Source organism: Accipiter gentilis, chromosome 12 (genome assembly GCF_929443795.1).
Source record: "Accipiter gentilis chromosome 12, bAccGen1.1, whole genome shotgun sequence".
Taxonomy (NCBI): domain Eukaryota; kingdom Metazoa; phylum Chordata; class Aves; order Accipitriformes; family Accipitridae; genus Astur; species Astur gentilis.
Window position 1 is genome coordinate 26,044,062 of NC_064891.1, and position 26,005 is coordinate 26,070,066.

General features: G+C 38.8%; 1 protein-coding gene across 9 annotated transcripts in view; it reads right to left on the reverse strand.

The window, feature by feature from the left end:
• MAPK10 (mitogen-activated protein kinase 10) overlaps positions 1-26,005 on the reverse strand; it is a 315,557-nt gene that overhangs the window by 217,490 nt on the left and 72,062 nt on the right. For 8 of the 9 annotated variants that reach the window (XR_007507807.1, XR_007507808.1, XR_007507810.1 and 5 more), the window contains one exon: positions 9,494-9,565. Coding sequence is in view for 4 of the 9 variants with exons in the window: in XM_049815264.1 (XP_049671221.1) it covers positions 9,494-9,559 (66 nt within the window). In the remaining 5 variants the exon portion in view is untranslated. Of the gene's footprint in view, positions 1-9,466; positions 9,566-26,005 lie in introns of all 9 variants that reach the window. The other variant, XM_049815267.1, reaches the window with a different exon arrangement.

Below are 26,005 nucleotides of genomic sequence, written 5' to 3' on the forward strand. Positions count from 1 at the left end.
GACGCAGAAGACCACAATCGGTAAGACCTGGTCAGAACACACAAGTGTCCTGATGAGCAGCTCTCCTCTGTATAACACAGACCATTCCTACGACAATCCACTCCTAACTGTGTGTGAGTAGGAAAGGTAAAGAATGTTCTATTTTTCACAAAATTTCATGGAAAAGTCTGTCTACTTAAAAATCTGTGAGCCATAAGGAGCTTTGATAGAAAATATCAACGCCAAGAATTACTTACAGAAGTCAAAACAGGCTGATTTAGTTTGAAGTTCGCTCCAAACAGAATGCCTCCTCTGAGTGACAAACACTTCAGCTTTGTGGACAGACCAGGTCATCTACTAATTTGCCTCCTCCCTTTAAACCAACACTGTTAAAATACCCAAAAAACCCACTTTCTATATTTTCCTGATTTTTACCAAAGCCTAAATAAGCAAAATTAAAACACAGTAAGCCTACTGCTTAAACCGAAAGTACTGCTGACTTTTCTAAGAACAAGGAGATGAATAACTATCCTTGTCATGATCGTAATTTAAATCAGATCCCTAAGTCAATGAATTAAAAGTGTTATTGGATTAATCACATTTTATCAGATACCCAAACCGATGACACGTAATCAAATAATGAACGATCTCCAGGTTGATACAACAGCCACTTCCTAAATGAGGACTCCAAGCTAAAAAAGCTTTTCCCATCAGCAAGGAAATTCATACTCTTAATAGAGCATGTCAATGTTAGGTTTAGTTCCAAACCCTGATTAAAAGGTTCTTCTCAAAGTCTTCAAATCCACACTGCTGATGTTAAAGAAACCTACACACCAGATTTTGGTCTCCTTCTGTTACATTCTCAGTGCTCATTCAAACCCCTTCCAGAAGCCTTGGTGTTGGTATAGCAGTTAATATCCCCTTCCCACCCACCCCACCCCTGTCTACACTATGTAAACTATTTCAGATTCAGGTTTTACTACATAATGCTTACAAGTTCTGTACTGGCAGCTTAAGTTAAAGCTTTGATTATCTGACAGCAGAAAGGAACACAGGGCTAGCAATTTCCAATATACATCCTTCTGTATACACACCTAAACCAAAAACTTCATTCAAATTTGACTGATACTGACATCTTAAGAAACTAGGAATTAGCACTTCATAAGAATTAATTAGCTGGGGAAAGGGAGGGTATACATACGTACAGCAATCAGGGTTTCTTCTTAGATATCATAGCAAAGATGCATAGGTTTCATAGAAAAGTGAGTTTCACTCAATTAATGAATTTTCAGGTGAACTTCAAATTAAATTGGGCAAGCTATAATACTGGGGTCCCAAAGTAATAGTAAACATTGAGGTGTGAAACAAAAGCAAATTTCTCCATCCTTTTTGCTTTGAACAAAACATGTCTAGTTTCTCAGACCTCTGTGTAATGTGAAAGATTATTCCTCAGAGACAAAGTATGCATTGGAGAGCCATTTGTTCTTGGTTTCCATAAATATTGCTTCAACGCTGACCTGAACTTAACTATCATTTCACATGTACAAGAATGCACACACCATTATTTTCTCCTTCCAGTATCTAGTTGAAAACTTCTAACATACACCTAATGCCATTCTCTTTCCTCCATACGGAGAAATTTAAGGGTAAAAGAAGTGAAAGTTTTTCAGACCTGAAAACATAACTATCCTTGTGTGGTCACTTAAACGCAGAGCCATATCTGCAATTATGTTCGCTTATTATCTCAACAACTGGGGAGGAGGAAAGAAAATCAACTGTCATGACTCAAGCATTTGACGTGAAGGAAAAAAGATACTCTCACCATCACTAACTGCTTAGAGAACATGTATTTTGCTTTCAAACAATAATTATTTAAAAATTTGGTGAAACTCAAATAACTTACTGCCTCAAACACAGCTACAAGTTGTATTCTTTTCCTTTTTTTCCTCCACAGCATAGAGAGCAAGAGAGAGGGTTAAAAACCACAACAGAAACAAGATGTTATTTTCTGTATTATGAGGTGAATTGTTTCCTGATATCCCATTTTATTTGTCCATTTCTACCCCATAAAATAACTGTATTTTATTATATTTCACTGACATATCTTTGTTTCTGACCACCATTCCTCCTATTATTGATAAGCATAAAATATCACAATTTCTTACAGCTCAGTATCTCATACATCTTAGCTTTTATAAATACAAATCATGTTAATGACAGTTTAAGCTAAATTGCTCTCCTTTGCATTTCCAGGACAATGAGTGCTGTCAGAGTTTGTTAGCAGGCATTAGTTGAGGGGAAACTTTACCTCAATATTAGTATCCTTCCCTGTCTGCACACAGAAATACCTACAGGAACACATCAGCTTTTAAGGGTGCCATGATTCAAGGCTACTGAAAACAAATAAATGACATGTGTGAACACAGGCAAGGAAAAGAATTAAGATGGAAGACTGAAAGGCTGGCTCCTAATATGCAGTTGGCACAGCACCCAAAGATGAGCAGGATGCAAAAGAGAGGATGTTCTGAGCCAGCAATCACAGTGGCTCCCCTGGGGCCCCCACTCTCCACACCATCTCAGACAAAGCGACTGGTATGAGGAACAGTATGTTTCAGAGGCGGATGCCTTCGATTCCCTCAAGATCCAAAAGGATAATATCTTAAAGCTACAATTTGATCTTAAAAGTCAGATGCTGAGATTATACAAATTGAAATTCTGAAGCATGGTAAAATCCCCAGAGTCATCTTGCCAGCTCTGAAAATGTACATACAGGCAAGCCCTGCTCACCTGTGTGCATCTGCTAAGTCAACAATGCTATTAATATAATGGCTATCCTCCCACTTGTACAGCTGTAATTGTCTCAGAAGATTCAAGTGCCAGAATTCTGGGATGAACAGACATTTACTGATCCTCTGCTTTGGATTTAACGGTCACAGGTTTTGCTGTGTAAATTTGGATGGCCACAGAAGCCGCCACTTGAGAAATACAAAGTATCATGCATAGAAAGGTTTACTAAATTATTTTTCATTGTGTATTCTGTATATGTCACATTTATGGCAGAAATATTATCTATTTTTCTCACCATGAAGGCAGACTTCTCACTTATTCTGGCTCTCCCTGAACTCAAAAGTCCACAGACAGTGATCAAATCTCCTACACAAAACCAGGGTTTTCATCCTGTATGTGTGTGTTTGGGTGTAGTATTACAGATTTTTATCTTATTAGCTGCATCACACCACAGTTCCCCACTCTTCCACCTCATTCCCACCCTGTAAGGACTGTAACAGTCACCTCGCCTTCCTGATTTTAGTGTGCTTTGGATGGTATTTTCAACAGCTTAATTCTCTTCCTTCTTTTAACCTCTCTCCAGCAGTCTTGCCCTAGCCCCCAGACACAATCTACCCTCCTTTATGAAGACAGCCTTTCAAATAGCCAGCTGACCCTTTGCAAACAACTCAATCTTGATTGATTAATCATTGACCTTTTTACTATATTTCCTTTGTTCACTCTATTTGAAAACATCATATTGAAACACTCATATTAAAACACCTTATTAGATGGAGTACAATATTTGTAAGTGCTGGCTGGTTTTTTGTTTTGTTTTGTTTAAACACACTGTCTTTGTTTAACCTATTCTGAGATATGGAAAATCCAGCAGCTTCAGAACTGGCTCTTACCTAGTTCTGATTACACAAGAAGCAGCACGAGTGCCTTCTGTTTCCTTTTCATCAGTATCTACTCAAAACACAAAGCAAAGCACTATTTACATATTCTTCACTTGTCCTCCACATGTTCACTGAGCTTTAACTACTTTTAATTAATTGCATCTTTCTTACAGGCACAAGATGTTTGTAGTTCATTTGTAACTGTGGCATCCCATGTTGCTCAGAAGTCACTGTGACACAAAGGTGTCTGCTTCATTCCACACCAGGCTTCTAGGGAGATGAGGAACATGTGAGTATCTGCACAACAAAACAACTAGTTCAAAATGATTCCTCATTCCCCCGATGCCTGAAGAATTCAACACTGACGCACAAGTAACATCCAACCCTGGTCATTGTACCAAAGAAGGTAAGGATGAGAAGACTGATCAATAAACACTGAGAGAAAAGATTCCTTGAGAGCAAGGTTTCTTCATGGACAGGAACTTAATCAGTGATCCAAATGGAAAATGTAGACAAAAATAAAGAAAGAAAGATGTAAGTGTAGGTGAGAAAGCTACAGTAAAGTTGTTTGGAAACATCTCCTTCAGGCGCAGCTCCAGAGATAGGAAGCTAGCAAAGGCACATAGTGGAACTGTGTCCAAAACAGAGGAAAGCGATGGCAGCAGCCACATCTAACTTGCAGGAGAAATGAGAAGAGAGGAAACACTGCAGTTTGTATTAATCAGTTTGTTCTGAGGCCCTAGCTTTGAAAAAGAAGCAATAACATGGGAAGAAGCGAGATACAATTAAGATTAGGAAAGAGAAATGGGATTGCTAAAAGTTGGCTGAAACATCGCAACACTAAGAAATGAAAAGTACACTCAATTTATCAACAGTAGTGAGGGGAACATCGCAGTACAGTGTGTTAGGAGCATAGGAGAGCCAAGACAGGATTAACAGCTCCTCTTTATTTATTGCATGTATTGATAATACAGTATATTTCAAATGGTTTACACTTCTCAGGAAACACTGAAATAGCAGGTATTGTTTAAAAGGCTTTCTTCTAGTACACAAACAGGGCAGCAAGAAGACTGACTACATGAAATGCTATGCCCCAATGCACAACATGGCTTTCTTTAAAAGGAAGGGTAAAGCAGCAGCATGTAACAACAGTACAGATGAAGTATTCAAAAAACCTAAATTTCTCAATATAATTATATAATTACAGTATTCACTGTGAAGACAATAGCTAATGAAAAGATTCTCCCTTTTATAAGTGAAGGCTATAAGGAGCTGAATACTTTAATCACAACTTTTGTTAAAAATAGGCAGCTCTTGATACTACAAAGTATCATTTTAGTCCTAGAAATCTAAGACATAGGTCACTGCTCATTGATGGCTTATGAATACCAATTAATCTCCCGTTGGATAGAAGCATAATTATAGGACTTTCTGCATCAAGACAGTTTCTTTAAACGTCAAAGTAGTAACTCTATCCAATCTAATTAAAGCATTAGTTGTAACTAAAGCGGTTTACCAAAGTTAGGATAAAATTAAAAAACAGACCAGATGAATCAACCAATCAATGGAGAGCAATGCAATTAATAAAGCTGGTCTTTTCTATATGTAAAATGAAAAAATTTCTAAAATCATGTGATTTTTAAATGGTCATTGATGCAACATTGCATCTAGGAAGTCTATACACATTTTGTTCAAGACAGGTAAGCATGACTGGGAAATCAAGGAAGCTAGCAGAATACAGGGAAAAAAAGATGTCTAGAAAGAAATTGAAGCTTTTAAAGTCTTTTTTGTTTGTTTGCTTTTTTTTTTTTTTAAAGCATGAATTAAGCAGAAGTTTGCAAAAATACCCTCGATATGCCAACTAAAATTTCGTTCTAAGGTTTTCGTTCGGTGGCATCAGTACAGCACCAATTCCAATTTCAGTATGCAAAAACACTGACATACTCTATCTGGGACATGAAATTGTTTAAATTGGGCAATAAAGACTAGTGATGATGCTGCAGCAAAGAATTAGCATGTGAATTTACATTCCTGATTCACATTAAACATTTTCTTAACACGCATAGCCAGGTCCCCGACATATCAACTCAGTAATCCCATGTCCTGCTTTTCTGTTAAAAAACCTATTTGTTGCAGCAGTATGGAAATACTGTGACATTGTTTTTCAAAGACAAGAAAATTCAGGACTACTGATCCAAGTAAAAAAAAAAAAAAATCACAGAACTGTATTCTAAATAAAGGTATCCTATGTAGCTACAGTTTAGAAAACTTGAAAATTCTGACAAGCTGTACACGTCTTGATGTTGACAAAAAAAAAGTCAAGAAACTAAGCGAAGAAAAACATGGATGAAGCAGTCAGCATCCTTTAGACATTGTTAGCTATTATTCAGCACTTCAATATCCTGTTTTAATCAGAATATACTACTCTGCATTACACTGTACTTCAGTAAGAATGTGTAGGGTCCTACAGATAAAACTTGGTGATATCCAACTTACAAAAGTCTAATGAATTTCTATAAGCCTAAAAAAGAAAACTTCTTGTCCTACCTTTCTATTGCAATAGAAAAACAGATGTCCGTTTCCTCAAAGACGGCTGTTTCAGAACATGATTTGGCTAGCAATATACAGTAATGCCAGACTTCAGTATTTTTATACTGCAAATGGGGCAGGAGGGGTGCATACTTACCCCATTTATGCTACTGAGTTTTTCTTAGGAAGGGCTTTTCTTTTTTTCCTTAAGTTGGAAATCCTTAAGATTCTATTCCTGCTGAATTAGCATTTAATCATATCAAACTAGTGTACTCGATGTAAGCTCTGTGTCAAGAGAACAGCCTATAACTAGGTATATGTCACTTTCTTTCATAGCACATAAAGCTATGCCTTTTAGGCCATGAGACAGAAATTGCCAGAAAATATTTATTACAAGAAAAACATGTCCACAGTACTAACGATCATTGGAGTACTCTTCAATATTGTATGTTTGTAAAAGACACTTCAGCACAACTCTGTATTTTGCAGTAAGTCCACAGCGATGCACAAATTCCAAATGGGAGCAGGACTACTATTCTGCGTGGTAAACACGAGTCACAAAATTGCAATAGTCCACTGGATAAACTGTATATTCTAGTACACCATCACTAGAGGCACTCATCTTAACAGGTCAAGAGGGCAGGATCAAACTATACCACAGTGACTTTTTGTGATACCTGTTGCATGCTTGCATAGTAGAAATAATTTTTGCATTTGTTGAACCACACAAAAAAATTATAGAGTTTAATTGTGTTCACTGGTAACTACATTTTTGTGGTCTCTTGTCTAGATACTGCTGGGATCCTTGTCAGCTGTAGATACCTCAAGATTTGAGTGGCAGTATCTATCTCTTGCTGATGATAACTATTCTGCTGTCACATCATCATCTGTTGCTAACAGTAGTTCCTTAACCTCTCAGATTTACTGATTCAGCAGATAGGAGTTTCCCAAAGGTACAAACAAATTTTACACTTAGAGCAGAAGAATGACTAGTAAATCACAGGGCATTTGATTTCCACATTAGCATCATGAATAAGCATGGAATAAACAATATTACTGGAGACTGTTGAATAGTCTCTAAATAAAGATCTGGATGTTTGGACCAAGTACTACCAAGATACAGATATAACCCACATCCTGCCCTGTGCAATACAAATGAACAGCATCCATGACAGCTAAGGTCTTAATGCAACAAAACACTGAATTTAGAGACTGTTCATGTACTTAATTCTAACTATGTGCTTAACTGTTATTTGGATCAGGGCCTATCTTTATAGAGAGAATAAATTAACATGAAGCCTGAACCAGCTTTTATCCTGAGGAGAATAAATCTGAAGATCTGAAGACCGTGAAAAGGTATTTGTGCGATAAGCACTTGAAGGATAGAATCCAGTTTCCTGCAATGTCAGGATAGTATCTTTTGTATGTATTTATGGCTGACTTCCTTTTGGGTACCTGCTGTAGGTGTTAAACATGAATCAGTTTCATTAAGTGCTAAAAATTCATCCAAAATGCTGCTGATTTCATCATATATACTTTAACAAAAACACTGTAAATACATTTCATTCTGTATGTGCCTCTGAACACCTTTTATTAAGTTAGGGTAACAGCAAAGGAATAATTACAGTGGCATGTTTCCACTAAATCCAGAAGCAGCAGTGCAGTAACAGAAAGCACTGGCTATACATGGTCATGCACTGATTGATGCCAAGACTTAAGGAGCACTGAATATAAATGAAGTGATTAAAAGTACCTTTCCCCTGCATGTGTAAAATAGAAAAGTTTCTGTAAAGCTCTGCTTTGGTCTAAGTAAAAAGGAGAGGAAAGTTGGCAAGCACAGCTATGCAAAAACCTTTCAGCTGCACAGTGAAAGTAACTTTTTCATCAATAACTTTGTCATCAATAACGTCTTTTTCATACAATCTGAGGAAAAAAGTTTTTTGCAATTTTTGCAAAATGTTTTGATTTTTTTTTGCAAGCAAACTGTCAAAAATTACTACCTTTGACAAAATGTTTTCTTCTCTCAAAAACAGTGGAAGAATTAAGCCTGTTAGATAAACATACGCACATGAAGAACAGGAGATAAAAAAGGACGGAGAAGACAGTTAAACAGATTATCAAACTGAATAGCCAAGATCTGTCCTAGAGCTGATGACTTACTAAGTGCAGAGCCAACCTTCTCAGCAAAACAAATATTTAGTACTCCTGAGCTGAAAAACACAAAACAAACCTCCCAACACCTGTCACTGTTCTGTATTAAATGCTTACATACAAGTAATAGCCCTTTCTTTTTTAGAATTGTACTTTCACTTGGACCCCATAAGTAATATGAAGGGGAAAAAAACAGGGTTTACCATAATTCCATTTCTAAGAATGCAGCATTGTTCTCACGCCTCAAAAAATGAAGAATGTCCCTAATGTCCCTCCTGCTAGTTAGATTATTGGTGTCCTATCTCACCACAGAAACTATGAAGAGACAGAATTCAAACCCAAAACACTGTTCGGAAGTGAGCAAAAAAAGTAATCTTTCTTTCATGATAGAAAAACATGCACACATACTTGTGACATATATGTATAGATATATATAAATATGTTAACTTAATCTAACCAAGAGAACCAAAAACTGGACAAATCAACACACTTTTTTCTTCCTATCACAAACTTAAGTTTCAACCTTGTAGACTTCCAAGCATTGTGAACAAACAATTTCAAGGGTAATTGAGAAATAGAAAATTGGCTATAGTGCAGTCTCACGACTCCAGAACCTACATAGCACATGGTGTTCAACTGGAGATAAGACACACAATTTTAATTACCCTCCCTTCACTTCTAATAAAGGTAGACCAAGGAACAGATAATTGTAGTCACAGGCTACAATGGAAAAGGCTGTCTCATAAAAATAGAGACTAAGATAAAATAGTTTTAATTTGCATATTTCTGTGAAAGCATCTGTCCACGTACAGTTATGTTGTTTGATTCATCATTAAGCTTATTGGAAGTACAGCCAACATTTTTTCTGTTTGCAAACTCTGTTTTTTTTTTTACCTAGAAAAAATAAATCTCAGAACATTAGCTGACATCTTAGCAGAACAAAACTAAATATCATGAAGAGCAAACTACAAAATAAACTTCAAAATAAATAGAAAAGTAATTTTTGTGATGCATTCTTCTATTTTTTATATTTACTCTCATTCTTGTAACTGGTTACTCGCAGTAAGCTGCTGAAATTCACTTCTATTTTTAAATTTATTATGGCATGAACTGCAAAAATAAAGTATAAGTTTATACTGTACCTTGTTTTACCTGTAAGGAACACACACCTGACAAAAGGCAATCTTCACATCCAGAGTAGGTTCACCACAATAATACAAGAAATGGCGGCTCATAAATACCTGCAATTAAAGAAAAATAAACATAGAAATCTTGTATGTCTGCTGATGTGCAAGTACAATGGAGCTCTATCTACATCTAGACTATAAAACCAACTTGAGCTGCTACCCAGCTTGTGAACAACAGATATCAGTTAGAACACTGAACTGTAAATAGGCTCTATTTTTTTTCTGATGCTCATCAAGGTTATAGCCTCAAATATGACTTGGTTACATCTGCAAAATTTTACAGTAACTGATGCCATTACCTCAAAGTTTATCATGTCATTTTGTATATTCCTACATAAACAAAAATAAAAATCAGGTCAATGATGTTCTAAACAATGTGGGAATGGGAGACAGTTGTTATTATGGGGAAGAAAAAAACAAGTCTGAAGTTGACAATTATTAGGAAAGTTATAGAAATGGAAAGACTAATTATGTCACTGTATAAATTCATGGCACAACCACTTTATGAATATTACATGTAGTTACGGTTCTCATCTTAACATATTACAACTAGAAAAATTACAGAAAAGGGTGGTAAGAAGGGTCCAAAGCACATACAGATTCCTTACATGATACAACTGCACGGACTGAGAATTTTTTTTTAGCCTAGAAAACAGCTGAGTGAAGATATGCTGGAGATCCATAAAATGAGTGGCATACAGAAAAGTGAAAAGTAAAACACTCTTCCCTTTTTTTAAAAAACAGAATTATGTGGCATCAAATTAAGTTATCAAACAACAGATTCAGAATTGGCAATAGGAGAGAATTCTTCACAGTGTTTCATCAGACTATGAAACTCCCTGCCTCATGTTGCTGTGGATATCAGAAGTCAACATTAAGTCCTAGTATGATTAGGCAAATTCACATAAGAAGGAATCTGCTGAAGGCTATTAACCTCAAAAATATCACCTCTGACTTAAGGCAACCCTGAGTCACAGTCTGCCACTATATGCTCACCCTATTTTTAGATTCCTTCACGGGCATCTGATACTGGCCAAGGGAGCCATACACTAGACTAGGCCTCCCTGTGTACCCTATTACAGCTGTTTTAACTTAACTCCATAGTACCACATTCAGCTCTGACTAATCAATCCTCTCCTAGCTGCATCCTAGCATGGGACATCAATGGAAAAAAAACCCACAGTAATGCAATCAGGCTGAAATAAATAGGTATGTCACAAGACTTTGGAGCACATGGATTTTTTTGCATGACTCCAAAAAACCAAACAAATTTTTAACAGTACAATTAAAAACCCAGCAATTTTAGGTAAAAAGAGATAAATAATACAGGGCTTCCATGTTTTTATTTTAAATATAAGCCCACCGCAAAGACTTAAAAACCAAAAAACCACACCATCACTCTGTTAAGATATAGCCACGATTCGAAAACACTATGTTCCTCCCTAAGGCACTTGTCTTCAATAGGAACAGTTAACTAACTTCAGGTGTAAACGCCACTGAGACAAGACTTAATGTGGAGTAACTTTATCTTACACAAACTGACCAGGACTTAAGAAACTACAAGAAAGTATTCACCAATACTTGCCAACTTGAATGCATCACGTGCTCCTACATGTGTTTAATTTTTAATGAATGAATAATCCTGTTATGAAAACAAGTGTATGACCTTTTCTGCATCATGTTACAGTGTCAAAGATTGCTGCCTCATTGCCCAGTGAGTCATTACCAGAGCCTCACATTTCACAGAAAGTTTATATTAAAACGAGGAGAAAGAAAGAAAGATACAAAAAAAAGCTTTTAACATTAGTCATATTGCCAGTGATTTCTGGAAAGCCAGCAGATAATTACACTCTCACGCTGCAGATATATACGCTGTGAAATCCTATTGGCTGGATGCATTATATTGCTATAATAATCAATGACTGAAATATCGTTAGTCATAACATACATTCAAGACAGACACTTATTGTGGAAAGTGAATAAAGGAGGGGAAGGGAATTGGGGAAACTTGTTTCCTCACTGAATTTGCTGCAAGGGTCAACTGAGAAGACAGGCTTTGTATTATATATGTATTACTAGTCATACACAGCTCCTCAGTTTTCCACAGGAGTGACTGTAAGTGTTAATAGTCACCCTTGGCAGAGCAATAGACTGGTGAATTTTATGAACTGGAATACATTTAACAATTTATTATGTGTTCCTTATATGCAGTCACTGCTTACAAAATAACAGAAGTATGATATGTTTTAATGGCCTAGATCAATACTCATATTCCTCTGTACATGAGATACATCAAACAAATCAGTAGAGGCTGAGATCCTCCAACTGTACACCAGGAATGACAATACCTTTCTGTAGCACAGAGGTCTGTAAGACTGTATACTCAGGGCGAAACAGATCTGAGTTCATGTTTTACATAGTGCGCATCTTCATATACTGAATTAATATGCAATTCCCTTCAGTGCCCTGTAAGTAATCACACATGTAACAATTTCTTAAGGCAGAAAATACATTTACACTCAATGACGTAAATACCCTTGATCACACCTCCTCTGTTGCTAGCTGACACTGCACCACTGAAGAAGTGTCAATGTAAAGTGAATAAAGAACTGTCCTGATGCTGAGATAATTGTGTCACAACATACAGCAGTTATAAAACAAGAAGCTACTGACAAAAAGCCTCACTCACTAGGGATGTGAGCTTCAGGTGAGAGCGTAAGCACCCAATATTTCTTTATCCTTATTTCTGATGCTTTATCTTTTCAACCTTGAGCAAAATCACCCAGGGTGGGAAGAACTGGGACAACAGGAACAGTGCTGATACCACAAAACACATTGCAATAACCCAGGCTGGCATCCAACTGGGAAGCCAGAGATCGCAGTAGCATCACAGGAAGAAAACCTGTCTATGAAACACCAACACCAAAACTGGATCTCAAATTTTCCTCAGGATCAAGGCATCTGTATGCCAGAGCCCAGAGGGTTGTGGTGAATGGGGTGAAATCCAGTTGGCAGTGGGTCACAAGTGGTGTTCCCAAGGGCTCAGTGTTGGGCCCTGTTCTGTTTAATATCTTTATTGATGATTTGGATGAGGGGATTGAGTGTACCCTCAGCAAGTTTGCAGATGACACCAGGTTGGGAGGCAGGGTCGATCTGCTTGAGGGTAGGGAGGCTCTACAGAGGGATCTGGACAGGCTGGATCGATGGGCCGAGGCCAATTGTACGAGGTTCAACAAGGCCAAGTGCCAAGTCCTGCACTTGGGTCACAGCAACCCCATGCAGCACTACAGGCTTGGGGAAGAGTGGCTGGAAAGCTGCCCGGCAGAGAAAGTCCTGGGGGTGCTGGCTGACAGCCGGCTGAATATGAGCCAGCAGTGTGCCCAGGTGGCCAAGACCACCAATGGCATCCTGGCCTGTATCAGAAATAGTGTGACCAGCAGGAGCAGGGAGGTGATCGTCCCCCTGTACTCAGCACTGGTGAGGCCGCACCTCAAGTCCTGTGTTCAGTTTTGGGCCCCTCACTCCAGGAAAGACATTGAGGTGCTGGAACATGTCCAGAGAAGGGCAACCAGGTTGGTGAGGGGCCTGGAACACAAGTCTTGTGAGGAGCAGCTGAGGGAGCTGGGGCTATTTAGCCTGGAGAAGAGGAGGCTGAGGGGAGACCTTATTGCTCTCTCCAACTACCTGAAAGGAGGTTGTAGTGAGGTGGGTGCTGGTCTCTTCTGTCAGGTGGCTGGTGATAGGACAAGAGGAAATGGCCTCAAGTTGTGGCAAGGGAGATTTAGGTTGGATATTAGGAAAAAAATTTTTACTGAAAGGGTTGTCAGGCATTGGAATAGGCTGCCCAGGGAAGTGGTTGAGTCACTATCCCCGGAGGTATTCAAAAAGCGAGTAGACGGGGTACTTCAGGACATAGTTTAGTGGGCATGGATGATGGTTGGACTCGATGATCTTGAAGGTCTTTTCCAACCTAAACGATTCTATGATTCTATTCTATGAACCCATAAAAAACATACAAGTCTTATCAGCAAATACATCATCTACTTTCAGGCAAGACAAAACTAGGAGGCACTAAAATAGGAGGAGAAAAATAGACTTGAAGGCAAGAGTAACAAAATCCTGAAAATCCTCTGAGCTGTCCAGTGGCACAGCCCCCAAGCAAACTGCTGCCTGGGACTGTTCAGATACCACTGAGGCTTGGCCTCTACCTGGCCTGCTGCTTTGCCATCCCCTTCTTCACTCCACTCCTCCCTTAACAACAGCTACTCTTCCAAACAGAACATAGGCTAATGACATGCCCCAATTTCAGGCATGAACTTCCCCTTTCCCTCAGTGCTATTACCAAATCTGTCTTTTCTGGAGAAGGACTGTTTATTTTTAATAATGCTCATCTTTCTCTCCGGGGGTCAGAAAGATTATCTCATTATTATTCAAACAGCTCTTTGAAGACTGAAAGGATTAAATCAATACTATTAGTATAATTACTGAGACCAGAGAGGAAACGGCGCAATGACAGTAGACAAAACAGACTAGAAAGCCAATAGTAACTGCAGTTCTCAAATATAGCCACAGTAAATCTTTCTGCTCACCCTCAAAGCTACACGATGTTGGTACTCACTGAATGTCTGGGCAATCTGGCAACCAGTCTTTTGGCCTATGAAGCCTTATTTTCCTTCCCAGATGGCACTATTGTTCACATAATTGCCTTCTGGATCATGAATAGAGAGCCTGTGTTTGCCTTAGGCACAATAGATGCAAACTTTGAGCCTGAGATGCCTGAACTGTTGCTGTACTGATCCGAGGAAAGTCTCAGCACTTGCACCCACCATGTTGCCTCTAAGCTGCTTCTCTAACTGACACTTAACAAGTTCTCTTGTCTGGAGAAAGCATCACAGTAGCTTTCTTTTCAGAAAAATATCTCCATGGTGGTTTCTCATCCCTACATCTCCTATCAACAGGCAAATCCCTCATGCCCAATGGATATTGCCTTGGCCTGTCAAAGCATAATTAAAGCTTTTTTGTGACAATTCGGAAGACAAATGTGGAGCCTTAGGAAAGTTCCATGTAAGTTTTTAATTCAGAGAGACAAAGGAACCAGCTGCCCTGCTGCAATACTGCTTTCTTCATCACAGCAGGCAAGACTCTTCACCTCACCCCACAGCAAAATCACCTGTGTCAAATACACCAATCCAGGGCTGAAACAAGGTTCTTGATGAGAAAAGCTGCAGCAGCTGTTTGACACTGTGGTAGGTTGACCCTGGCTGGGTGCCAGGTGTCCACTAAAGCTGCTGTATCACTCCCCATTCCCCCTTTCAACTGGACAGGGGAGAGAAAACATAACAAAAGGCTCATGGGTCAAAATAAGGACAGGGAGAGATCACTCAACCAATTACCATCACAGGCAAAACAGACTCAACTTGGGGAAAAGTAACTTAATTTATTGCCAATCAAACCAGAGTAGGATAATGAGAAATAAACCCAAATCTTAAAACACCTTCCCTCCACCCCTCCCTTCTTCCCAGGCACAGCTTCACTCCCAGATTCTCTACCTAACCCCCCCAGCAGCGCAGGGGGATGGGGAACGGGGGTTGGGGTCAGCTCCCTACACGTTGTCTCTGCCGCTCCTTCCTCCTCAGGGGGAGGACTCCTCACTCCTCCCCTGCTCCACCATGGGGTCCCTCCCATGGGAGACAGTCCTCCACAAACTTCTCCAACATGGGTCCTTCCCACGGGCTGCAGTTCTTCACAAACTGCTCCAGCATGGGTTCCTTCCATGGCGTTCAGTCCTTCAGGAACAGACTGCTCCAGCGTAGGTCTCCCATGGGGTCACAATTCCTGCCAGAAGCCTGCTCCAGCGTGGGCTTCCCACAGGGTCACAGCCTCCTTTGGGCATCCACCTGCTCCAGCGTGGGGTCCTCCATGAGCTGCAGGTGGATATCTGCTCCACCGTGGATGTCCCTGGGCTGCAGGGGGACAGCCTGCCTCACCGTGGTCTTCCCCACGGGCTGCAGGGGAATCTCTGCTCTGGTGCCTGGAGCATCTCCTCCCCCTCCTTCTTCACTGACCTGGGGGTCTGCAGGGCTGTTTCTCTCACATGTTCTCACTCCTCTCTTCAGCTTGAGTTCTGTTGTGCAGGGTTTCTTTCCCTCCCCTTCTTAAATATGTTGTTACAGAGGCACTACCACCATCACTGATGGGCTCAGCCTTGGCCTGTGGTGGGTCTGTCTTGGAGCCAGTTGACATTGGCTCTGTCAGACACAGGGGAAGCTTCTAGCAGCTTCTCTCAGAAGCCACCCCTGTAGCCCCGCCACTACCAAAACCTTACCACACAAACCCAATACAGACATGTATTTAAACAAGTGTTGCTGCACTTGAAATGAATCAAATCCCAAACTAGTCCTGGTACTGTTCTCACCAACTCCCACACTCCTGAGGCTGTACTCTCAGATGTATTTACATGTCCTACAAGAAAATGAATTGGTAACAAATCCTTCAAATCCTAATTTAAAAAATAACCCTGTGTGGAAAAAAAAAAATTATTAAAAAGTACGAGTTCCAATTTAAACAGAAATCAAACAGCAGCTGAAGATACCATAGAGAGAACTACTTGTATTTAAAACATCTCTACATTTAAATTTGGCACAGTATGGCTGCAGACTGGAAGTTTTTAACAGAATCACAGGACATCCCCCAATAATATGCTATAATCTATTCCCATTCCCATCATCTCACTAATAAGGGGAAGCTATATATATATTCATATCAAGAGCCAAATCTAGCATTTCTGATTATTTGATATTACCATCCAAATACAACACATGTGCACAATGGGTACAGTGAACGTGCTCCCTATCTTCACAGGCATGTATTTCTATACTCATGCTACAAAAGGCTAATTAAAGTATTTATCACTGCCTCATTATATTTCATTCATGAATGGAAAGATTCAGAGCATGAAAAAAATTAGTGAAATAACACAATCGTTTAAAGTTATTTTTGAAAAAAACTATCCTGTCGCACTTCAGTGAGAGGGGGCAATTTATCAATTCAGCTGTCATTTAAAAACCTTCTCGAAAAACATTAATGTTCAAAGATTAACATTTATGAATTACTAATGCTTCCTGTTTTGGAAATTATTTGAATCATTTCATGCATTTCTAGTACTGGAATTTCTCTCTCCATCTGAAAATACATACTCCTATCACAGTAGCTTATCAGTTCTCTGAAGCTTTGAGTAATACTCTCACTCCTGTAGCTATATTTTTCCTTTACTGAAATTTGGCTATTCTGCTCTGCATAAACAAGAACAACAATAAAGAAGTCACACAATATTGTCAGAATACTGCATCTTTCCACTTAGCATCTTTGTATCCTGAATGAATGAAATAATGAAGACCTGATCAAAGACATGCAGTGTGAGAAAGCATACTGGGAGAAAATGGTCACTTCGATCCCCAGACTCCTATGGAATTTCATACACAGGCTCTGTCTTCCTTAACATGCTGCATCAAGAAAAAAGGGCTGCAATTTGCCCCAATTTTTCAAATAATTGCTGCCAGTTATGATTGGGACATATATGTCCAAATATCCTATCAAATTGGTCTTCAAAGACCAGACCTTCAGGCTTATCAGCAATTTTTATAGAACATAATTTTTTTTCACATCTAGTTTAGAGCGCTGCAACAACAGGGCATTTTCAATATCAGCTTCAATGAGACTCACTGCTTGCCAAGAAGCTAAGCTTCAAGACCTGACAGAGGATAGATATGAACTGAAATTTGCAAGTGGATTAATAATAAACAAGGAGAATGCTTCTACTAAGAAAGAGTGTTTTTCTGTTGTGTCTACACTCTCATTTTAGTTACTCTTGGAATAACTGGGGAAAGCAATGGTTTGAATAGGGTAATTATTAAGGTTAAATCCCAGCAGAAACAGATCGTCTTCCACTGGCATGAGAAGTAATAGCATGTAAAAATTCACAGGAACATGCAAGCAGCTCTAAAACTAAACTGCTGGAAGAGAAAAGAGTGGTGAAGAAAGAAAGAATTTAGGAAGAACACTGAAAAGGCTTTTGGAGAAAATACTTATTAAAGGAAAAAGAGCATACAAACTGAAAAGATAGGGGACTTATAAGCAGGTTTTCCTAATGATCACACCTCACAAGCAGAAGACAGGAATGAATGAACTCCAAGTCTGGCCTTGCTACCAGCTTCCCGTGTATTTTCAAGTCAATTATTATGAGTCAGATTTCCACATTTAACAATACCTGGTGTAAATGCCCAAGTTGTAACAGTCCAAGATATCACATACGTAAGCAATACTTACTTTTACAAACAGGTACTATCAGATAAAGAACCTGCTCCTGTGAGATGCTGCAGCAGATTAATTAGTTAAGGTTTATGATGATCTTGTGTGCTGGTTTTGGCTGGGATAGAGTTAATTTTCTTCCTAGTACCTTGTATGGGGCTATGGTTTGGATTTGTGCTGAAAACAGTGTTGCTAACACAGGCATGTTTTTGTTCCTGCTGAGCAGTGCTCACACAGAGCCAAGGCCTTTTCTGCTCCTCACAACCCCAACAGCAAGTAGGTTGGGGGTGCACAAGAAGTTGGGAGGGGACACAGCTGGGACAGCTGATCCCAACTGACAAAAGGGATATTCCAGATCATATGATGGCATACTCGGCATATAAAGCTGGGGGAAGAAGAAGGCAGGGGAGGATGTTCAGAGTGATGGCATTTGTCTTCCCAAGTAACCATCCTGCATGATGGAGCCCTGCTTTCCTGGAGATGGATGAACCCCTGCCTGCCCATGGGAAGTGGTGAATGAATTCCTTGTTTTGCTTTGCTTGCGTGCGTGGCTTTTGCTTTACCTATTGAACTGTCTTTATCTCAGCCCACGAGTTTTCTCACTTTTACCCTTCTGATTCTCTCCCCCATCCCACTGTGAGGGAGGTGAGCAAGTGGCTGCATGGTACTCCGTTACCAGCTGGGCTTAAACCACAACATCTTGTCATAATCTCTCATGACATCTTTTTATTTGTAGCTGAATATCTTCATTCTCTGATGCAAATTCAAAGAGAAAATAAAATCTAGCCACTTCCTAGAGGCATTAAATTAGACTTTGATGTTGGAAGCAGCTCTGAATTTGCACAGGATGACCCTCCAGTGTTAAGTGTGCAAGACTATGGCTACTATTGTCATCAAAAAATGAAGAAAACGTAATTGGAAAGAGCTGAGCACAGTAAAAAAACCACTTACTTGCCTACCATAACATCACTACCTTTACAGCAATGGTAAAGCAAGACTATTTTTTTTTATCCCCCCCCCCCCCCCATTTTTTGTATTCTGGCACTTAGTTTTAATCTGCTTTCTCTTTCGGGTGTGGTGTGGGTGTGTGTGGAATTGAGGTAACCACCTCAGCACAGTTGAATGAAAAATTCTGCCCTCTCAGAAATTTGGTTTCCTCTGACAAAAATACTCAATTCCTGTCTGCATCAAGCAGTATCAATAAAACTAATAGGTTTGACTAAATTATATATTCTAAGCTCTAACAGTTTGGAATTAACTTCTAATATGTTGAACAGTATGTTAATGGATCTCATTCTTAATACACCGCTCTGTTATGCAAGTTAACTACCCCATTAAGAAGGGTGCATGTAAAAAGAACAAATATCCTAGTCAAAAGCAAAACTCTAACTTCAGGAGAAATGTATGAAAGGCCAGGGCACTTAGATCCAGATATAAATCCTATTTCAGGGTACCTTCATTTTGTGGCACTAAGGTAGAGTAAACAGCAATTTCTATGACAGTTTCTTTCAATTTAGAAGAAAAAATTATGGTTTGGGTGACTTAAGAGGAACAAATTATGTAAACAAAATAATATTTAGCCATGCTTTTACTTATTTAATAAAAAATTATATTACACTCTACCAATGCTCATCTTTCCTATATCAAAGCTTGCATGATGGAGATAGGAAATGCTGTTTAGGACTATGGAATAACTTCTCAACTGAAACATCTGTATTTATCATCATAACTTTAAAAGAACTGTATAATTGGCCACTGAACTGAGCCAGCCAATTTACACCTCACAGTCATTCGGGAACAGAATCACAGAAACACTCACATTGGAAGGGACCTTGGGAAATCTATTATCCAACCTCTCTGCTCAAATCAAGGACAGTTGCTTCAGTTGCTTGCAAAGTCAGGGTGCTCAATCCCCGCCTTGGTTTGTATATACATATTATACAGTAGATACACAACTAAAAATACTATTACTCTAAAAAATGTAAGAGGCTTAGTTCTGGAGTACAAGCCTGTGGCCACGAGCAGATTACACTGTAAATTCTGCAACAACGAAACAGCTTATTTCTCAAACGACTAAAATCCAGATTCCTTCCCTTCTGAAAAGCTTTTCCCACTCCCAAGCTTTAACATTTGTAAATTTTAATTACTCCCATAACAAAACGGCTACTAGAACTACTCATCTCAGGGATGCAAGCAGGATTTATTGCAAAATCACTGCAAACTGTTAACATCAAATGGCAGCTACACCGTGTTTAAGAAAACAGAAGATTTTGATACTTTCTGGGTTGTGTTGATTAAAACTCTAAATATATGAGAAAAAAATCTTAATGGAGTAAGAAGAGGCCCTGTGTTTCTGATGATCAATAATTAAATCTAATATGATGTGAGACTAGAAAGAACAGCTTGGCTGCTGCTGGACTATATCCATTTACCTATGCTGCTGCTGTTTAGAATGTATGTTATGCTAATGCAGAAAGGCTAAAGAAACCAAGACTACTTTCGAGTTAGGCAGGGTACAAACCCAGCAAAAGCGGGTGTTTCTTTGGTCCAATCTAGCTGTGGTTAATGCAGGGTAAAAGTTTTTCAAAGGATAATTGGCTTTGTGCTAAATAAAATACTAATATAGAACAATTTTCAGCCTACAAGTCAATGTACACAGCCGCACAATATTTTCTTTAACTTCCTTAGCTGTCTGCATGCATTAGATGTAGCACATGTACACTGATACTACAGTCACTATGTTCTAATCCCATGTAGGTTTGTTTTCCCTCCTCCAAATTGGCACTTCTTAAGTGCTACATAAGATTTGGCCATGAAGTTCTTACATTAATCAAGGCCTTAATGACACAAAAACTGAGTGCAGCACCTATGCTTCCACTGATGCCCAACTTCTTCATGCCTGACACACAATTTGCAAAAACTCAGCTTACCATACTTAGCAGCTAGACCAAAAAGAAAACAAAAATAAATAAAACTATCCATTACTACAAGGAATAATAATAATTATATATCCAGTGAATACAATTAAAGTTCTAGGGTCTGACAAAAGAATGAGAGGAGAAATATTTAAATAAAGTGTATCTACTTCTGTTGAGTGATGTTGCTGCAACTGTCATTTGTTTTCCCATAAGCAAAACCAGAAATATAGTAGCTGACTAATGCAAAGATACAGAATCATAAAGGTTATTGTTAGTTACTTGTTACACAGATGACCACAAACTAGCACATTAGGAAAGAATTTACAGTTTTGTGAACTTAGACTGGACAAGTAAGGAGTGATTAAAACCAAGTCACGTTCCTGTTAGGCTCTTGTATACAAGTAAAACAAGGAACAGTGCATTAAAACACAAAGGTTAACTGTCACAAGAAAGTAAATTATTATTTTTTGTTTTCTTTGTTCTGTAGCATTGGAACAAAGTGACTTTGATAAAGTCAGAGGGTGGGATTTTCAAAGACGCCAAGTAGAAACACTTCTTTATGTACATCTCTGTTTAGACCAAGGAACTGCTTTAATGTTGCAGAAAGTACACCAAGGCCAGGAATTTAATTGAGAAATTTGAGCCTTACATGAAAAGCAAGGTTATCCAGGTTTATAGTAGCTAATGGTTACAGCAAATAAGATGTTCTGGTTTAGGACTTCAATTAGGGTCCTCCTATTTAAGGCCTACTGTGCAAGTGATGTCCTATATAGTCATTTACAGATTCTTATACTTACCTGTGAATTTTCTTGAGAGACCATGAGAAGCAGATACAACCAGAGCACTCCCATGTTTTGGTTTTGCTGCAACAGAAATTTTGCATCTCTGTTGTACATACTACAGCAGCCTTTTCAAGCCTCTGCCATTTCAGGAGATGTATTTAGAATCTCTCTCTGTTTCAAGGTTCTTCCATTTTTAACAGGCTGACACGGACTAAATAAAGTAACAGGGACAAGAGATAATGGGAAGGAGTGTGGACTTTCTTGAATCCCATGGCCAGTCTCCATTAGCTTGGGATGCTGGCTCACTTCAAATATTACCCCACAAAACACTGACCCCTATAGAGGGTCCAGTAGTTTATTTCAATAGGCAGGGACTTCAGAGAGCTGGGATGTAGCACACTCAGAATTGTGCATGAAAATAATCCTAGCTTTGGTTCTTTTCCCAAGTGTGAAATGGCCAGCAGGAATCACATGTGCCAAACTTAGGCTACTTTCCTGTGCCAAGTGGCACAAAACAACTCAGGTGAAGTTAAAACAGCAACATTGAAAGAAGGTAACTCTGCTGCAAAGTACTTTCCTGTAGTTGCCGTCTTTTTGTAGTAAATAAAAACATTACAGCATGAAATATGTTGTATTTTCATGGGCCATCATGCTCTTCTCTATTTGCAATTGCAGAGCTTTTTTCTACTTACATTTCCCAATTTCACTTTCTGAAAGGAAATTGTTCTCTCTCTCCTTCTCTTTCTGAGTTTCATCACATCAGATCATCGCATCATATCCTTGGAGATACATGACAGAATATGGAGAGAGTGTAACATGTTTGGTCCTACTTTGCTGAGTGGCAAAAGATTCAATGATTTGAGGGACTCGGGGATTAACCTTTTACATCAGACACTACCTATTCAGAAAAGCGTGTCATCCATTTCAGCTGGAAAATTTTAAATGCCATTTTTCATAAGCCATTCATTAAAACAACCAAAGAGAGGGAAAGAAAGTGATTCATGGAGGTGAACTAATACAACAACATAAAAGTTTCCACTGTGCTGAAATGGAAGGCAACATATCAAGATTCCAGTAACTATGTAAAAACTGTTCTTCACATCACTGCAAACTAAGCTGAAGGGCAAAGATGCCCTCTTAGCATGCTCCTTTTAACAGAAGAAAAGCTTCTCCTAGTGCTTTGGTAAAAAAAAAAAAAAAAAAAGAAGGAGCCATAGAGGCAAACTAGGCAATTTTCTAGACAAATGGTTTGGGAAAAGAGAAAATAGAAAGCGAAACAAGCTGTTTTGTAATTTCTCCCTCCTCATCGCCACCAAGACACAGAGGCATTAGCTCATACATCTTTCTGACTGTAGGGAAAGACTCCCTGTTATGAGTAAACAGCAATGTGGAATTGATTCTGCCAGGCAGAGGCACACAACACCATTTAAAAGCACGAGCACCCCGGCAGTTATAGAGAAATGCTGTAAGTGCATTAAAGCAGAGATACAGTGCAGATATTTTAGACAAACAGGCTGTCAAAAGTTTTCAGAAATACCTGACTCTGCTGAGGAACCAGAAAGTTCAGGGACAGGGATAAAAGGCTTTCAAAATCTGCGGAAACACACAAAGTCAAACACCTCATGTGAAATCAAGATTTTCACAGGTACTGAATATAATCCAAATATGAAATGACATCAAGAACTGTATTCTTACTTGCATCCTAGCTCCCCTCAGAGCTGCACCAAAGGGTCAACACAGCAGCAAATATAGGTGTCTGATCCAGTAAGCCAAAGGGGCAAAGGACAGTACAATAAGTTTAATTTACCTGGGTACACCAGATGGATTGAGGACTTCTCTCCCCAAAGCACTGCCATTTATAAGGTATGGTATACCCTAGCAAGAACAAGCTGAGCATCCTTGAGAAAGTCTTTGCCACCAGAACTCCTCTGCGGTGAGTAATGCCAGGAAGCAAGAGAGAGAGAAAGACTAAAGAATTGCTTAATGACAAACCTTTGTGTTACTTTGAAAGAGTTTGGACTGGAAGATCTGAGGTGGGTACCACAAAGTGATACAAAAATGCACAACACAGAGTTGCCATGATCAGGGTAAACATGTATTTTACATAAGTTACTCTTACCAAAGAATTTAAGAAGTACAAGAACACAAGCATATCCTACTTTTGATGGCCTAAATTCACGCGCAAGAGTAATTCTTAAGCTCTTGCATTTAGCACCTTCTTATGTATTTTTGAAAAAATGCCGCAATCCATAGCCTGTTATTCTAATGTTTTTGGCTTCTTCAGCTATGGCTCAATTACCAGACCTTCCCCACAGCTAAACACCCTCTGATGTCCACAGTGCCAAGCTTTCTTCAGGCTCACAATAAAATGTAAATACTCTATTTTGTCCAGCCCTCCACACTTGATTAATTCTACTCCCTATAAATCATTAACCTGTTTGCCTAATACCCATCCCAGTTAGACTACAAGCTTGGAGAGTATAAACACTACACATTTTGTAAAGCTTTGTGCACACATGCCATCAGATCAGTATTACACAGCAGTAATAATAATCACACCACTTACATTTGTGCATAATGCACATGGTCATCTAAAGAAGAGAAAGCTCTTGAGGGAGATATAAACCCACATGCCCTTTTTGTTCTAGGAAAAATCTCAGCAATTTAGTGTGTGCCCAAGGCATAAATGCTTCCTAGAGCTCCCATGGGGACAGTGCAGCTCCACATTAGCCTCAGTGGAGGCCTGTGCTCATACAGCGTTAACAGAGTCCTCGCACAATTCCACTGGAGCACTGGCATCCACTCTCCTAAACTAGAAATGTAAACATGACTAAAAAATGTGGAACTCTGGCTTATGCCAGGGTTCTAGAGTTTTAGATTAAGGTTTCAGGGTTTTAACATGCTCAACGGGGGATCATTTTCTGTTTCTGAAACATCTGTTGGCCAGTAGTCACAATTACACTTAACTCTCTTCTTGCAGCAGGCAAGGAATATATACTACAAGAAAGCAATTGCCATTTGAATGTGCAACAGACCAGCAAACATAAGGGTTTCTGGATTCACTTCCTAGTGCTTTTATGCTTTAATTACAAATGTAAACCTTTCCTGAACTAGGCAGAAGCTAGCAGCACATTGCCTAATTTTACTCTTATTCAGTTCCTATCTTCTAGACTTCTCAACAGGTATGAATATTATGAAAAATGTATGGGAAAATATGTATACATAAAATAGATGAATACTTTTCTTAAACACTAGCAGACAAACATCTCAAACCTGATGGATTGTAACTCTTTCTAGTACACACAAATTCCCACACTACTAACAGAGCCACTGGAACTCCATTTTCCAATCTGCAGTATATGGAATGCTTTAAAAAATATTTCTAAACTAGAAACAAAACTTTAACAGTCAAAATTCCAAGAAAAAAGCCTAAAAAAAGATATTCCTTAGAGTACAGGAAATCACAAATTAATTAAAGTATTTACTCTTTGATCAATTTTCTTTAATTCCCCCCCCAAGCAAATGTTTCTGTTCCAAGTGCTTTTAGTAACCAACATTTTCATCAACCAGCTGTAGTTAATAATATCTCTTAAACATACTTCCCAGTCTAAATCCTTGAAGTTAAAAAAAGAAAAATACATGCTCATGTGTAGCCTGCTTAAAAAAACCCTGATCCTCTGCTGGAGAGGTCTGTGAGGTGCTTGTGCCATCTGAGAGTTGCCAGTCTGATCACAGCCTTTCGTTCCAAAGTAACACTGTCTAGCAGAAAGAGCTTAGGGTTGCACAAGCTAAAACATTAAATCAACATTACCAGACACATTTTAGACATTGTTGTGTATACTCCTTAAAAAAAAAATAAATAAAAAATTAAAAAGTAGCCATTTACAAGATAATTGGAAATTAGAAAAAGGATACAGCAACATTTCCAGCATGTAAACACGGCAAAATGGACAGGACAAAGCTGACCGGTTGACAGGCTGTGGCTTGATCACCATCTTGTAAATGATATAATGTGCTTACTCTTCCTAAGGTCAAGTGCAGTATTTTTGCTCAAGTTACACAAAAACAGTTTACCAAATTGGAACACGGGGAAAGGAAATCTGTATTAACTTTTTATCCACAGAACAACACTACTCCACATGAATACTTTAAGATAATGTACTTCAGTCCCAAGGTGAACAAAAGATTTGAGTTCAAAAATTTCCTCAAACTCTTTCCCCTAGTCTATGAATAAAGTCATTATTTTTCTTCTTAGAAAAGCAATGAATATCATGGCCTTTTTTCTAAAAAAGAGACTGGTGTTTCAGGCAATTTTAGGAAGTGTCCAGCCAGCATGAAGAAGACAGAAACTATCAGAAATAGGAAAAGACCTGTAATATGACAGATGAAGTACAGTTTCTAGGTCACATCATAAAATGCAATAATCGCTTCCAAAAGAAACTATCTGAAGAGAAGACTAATTGAAGAAATACTGATACATGAATTGA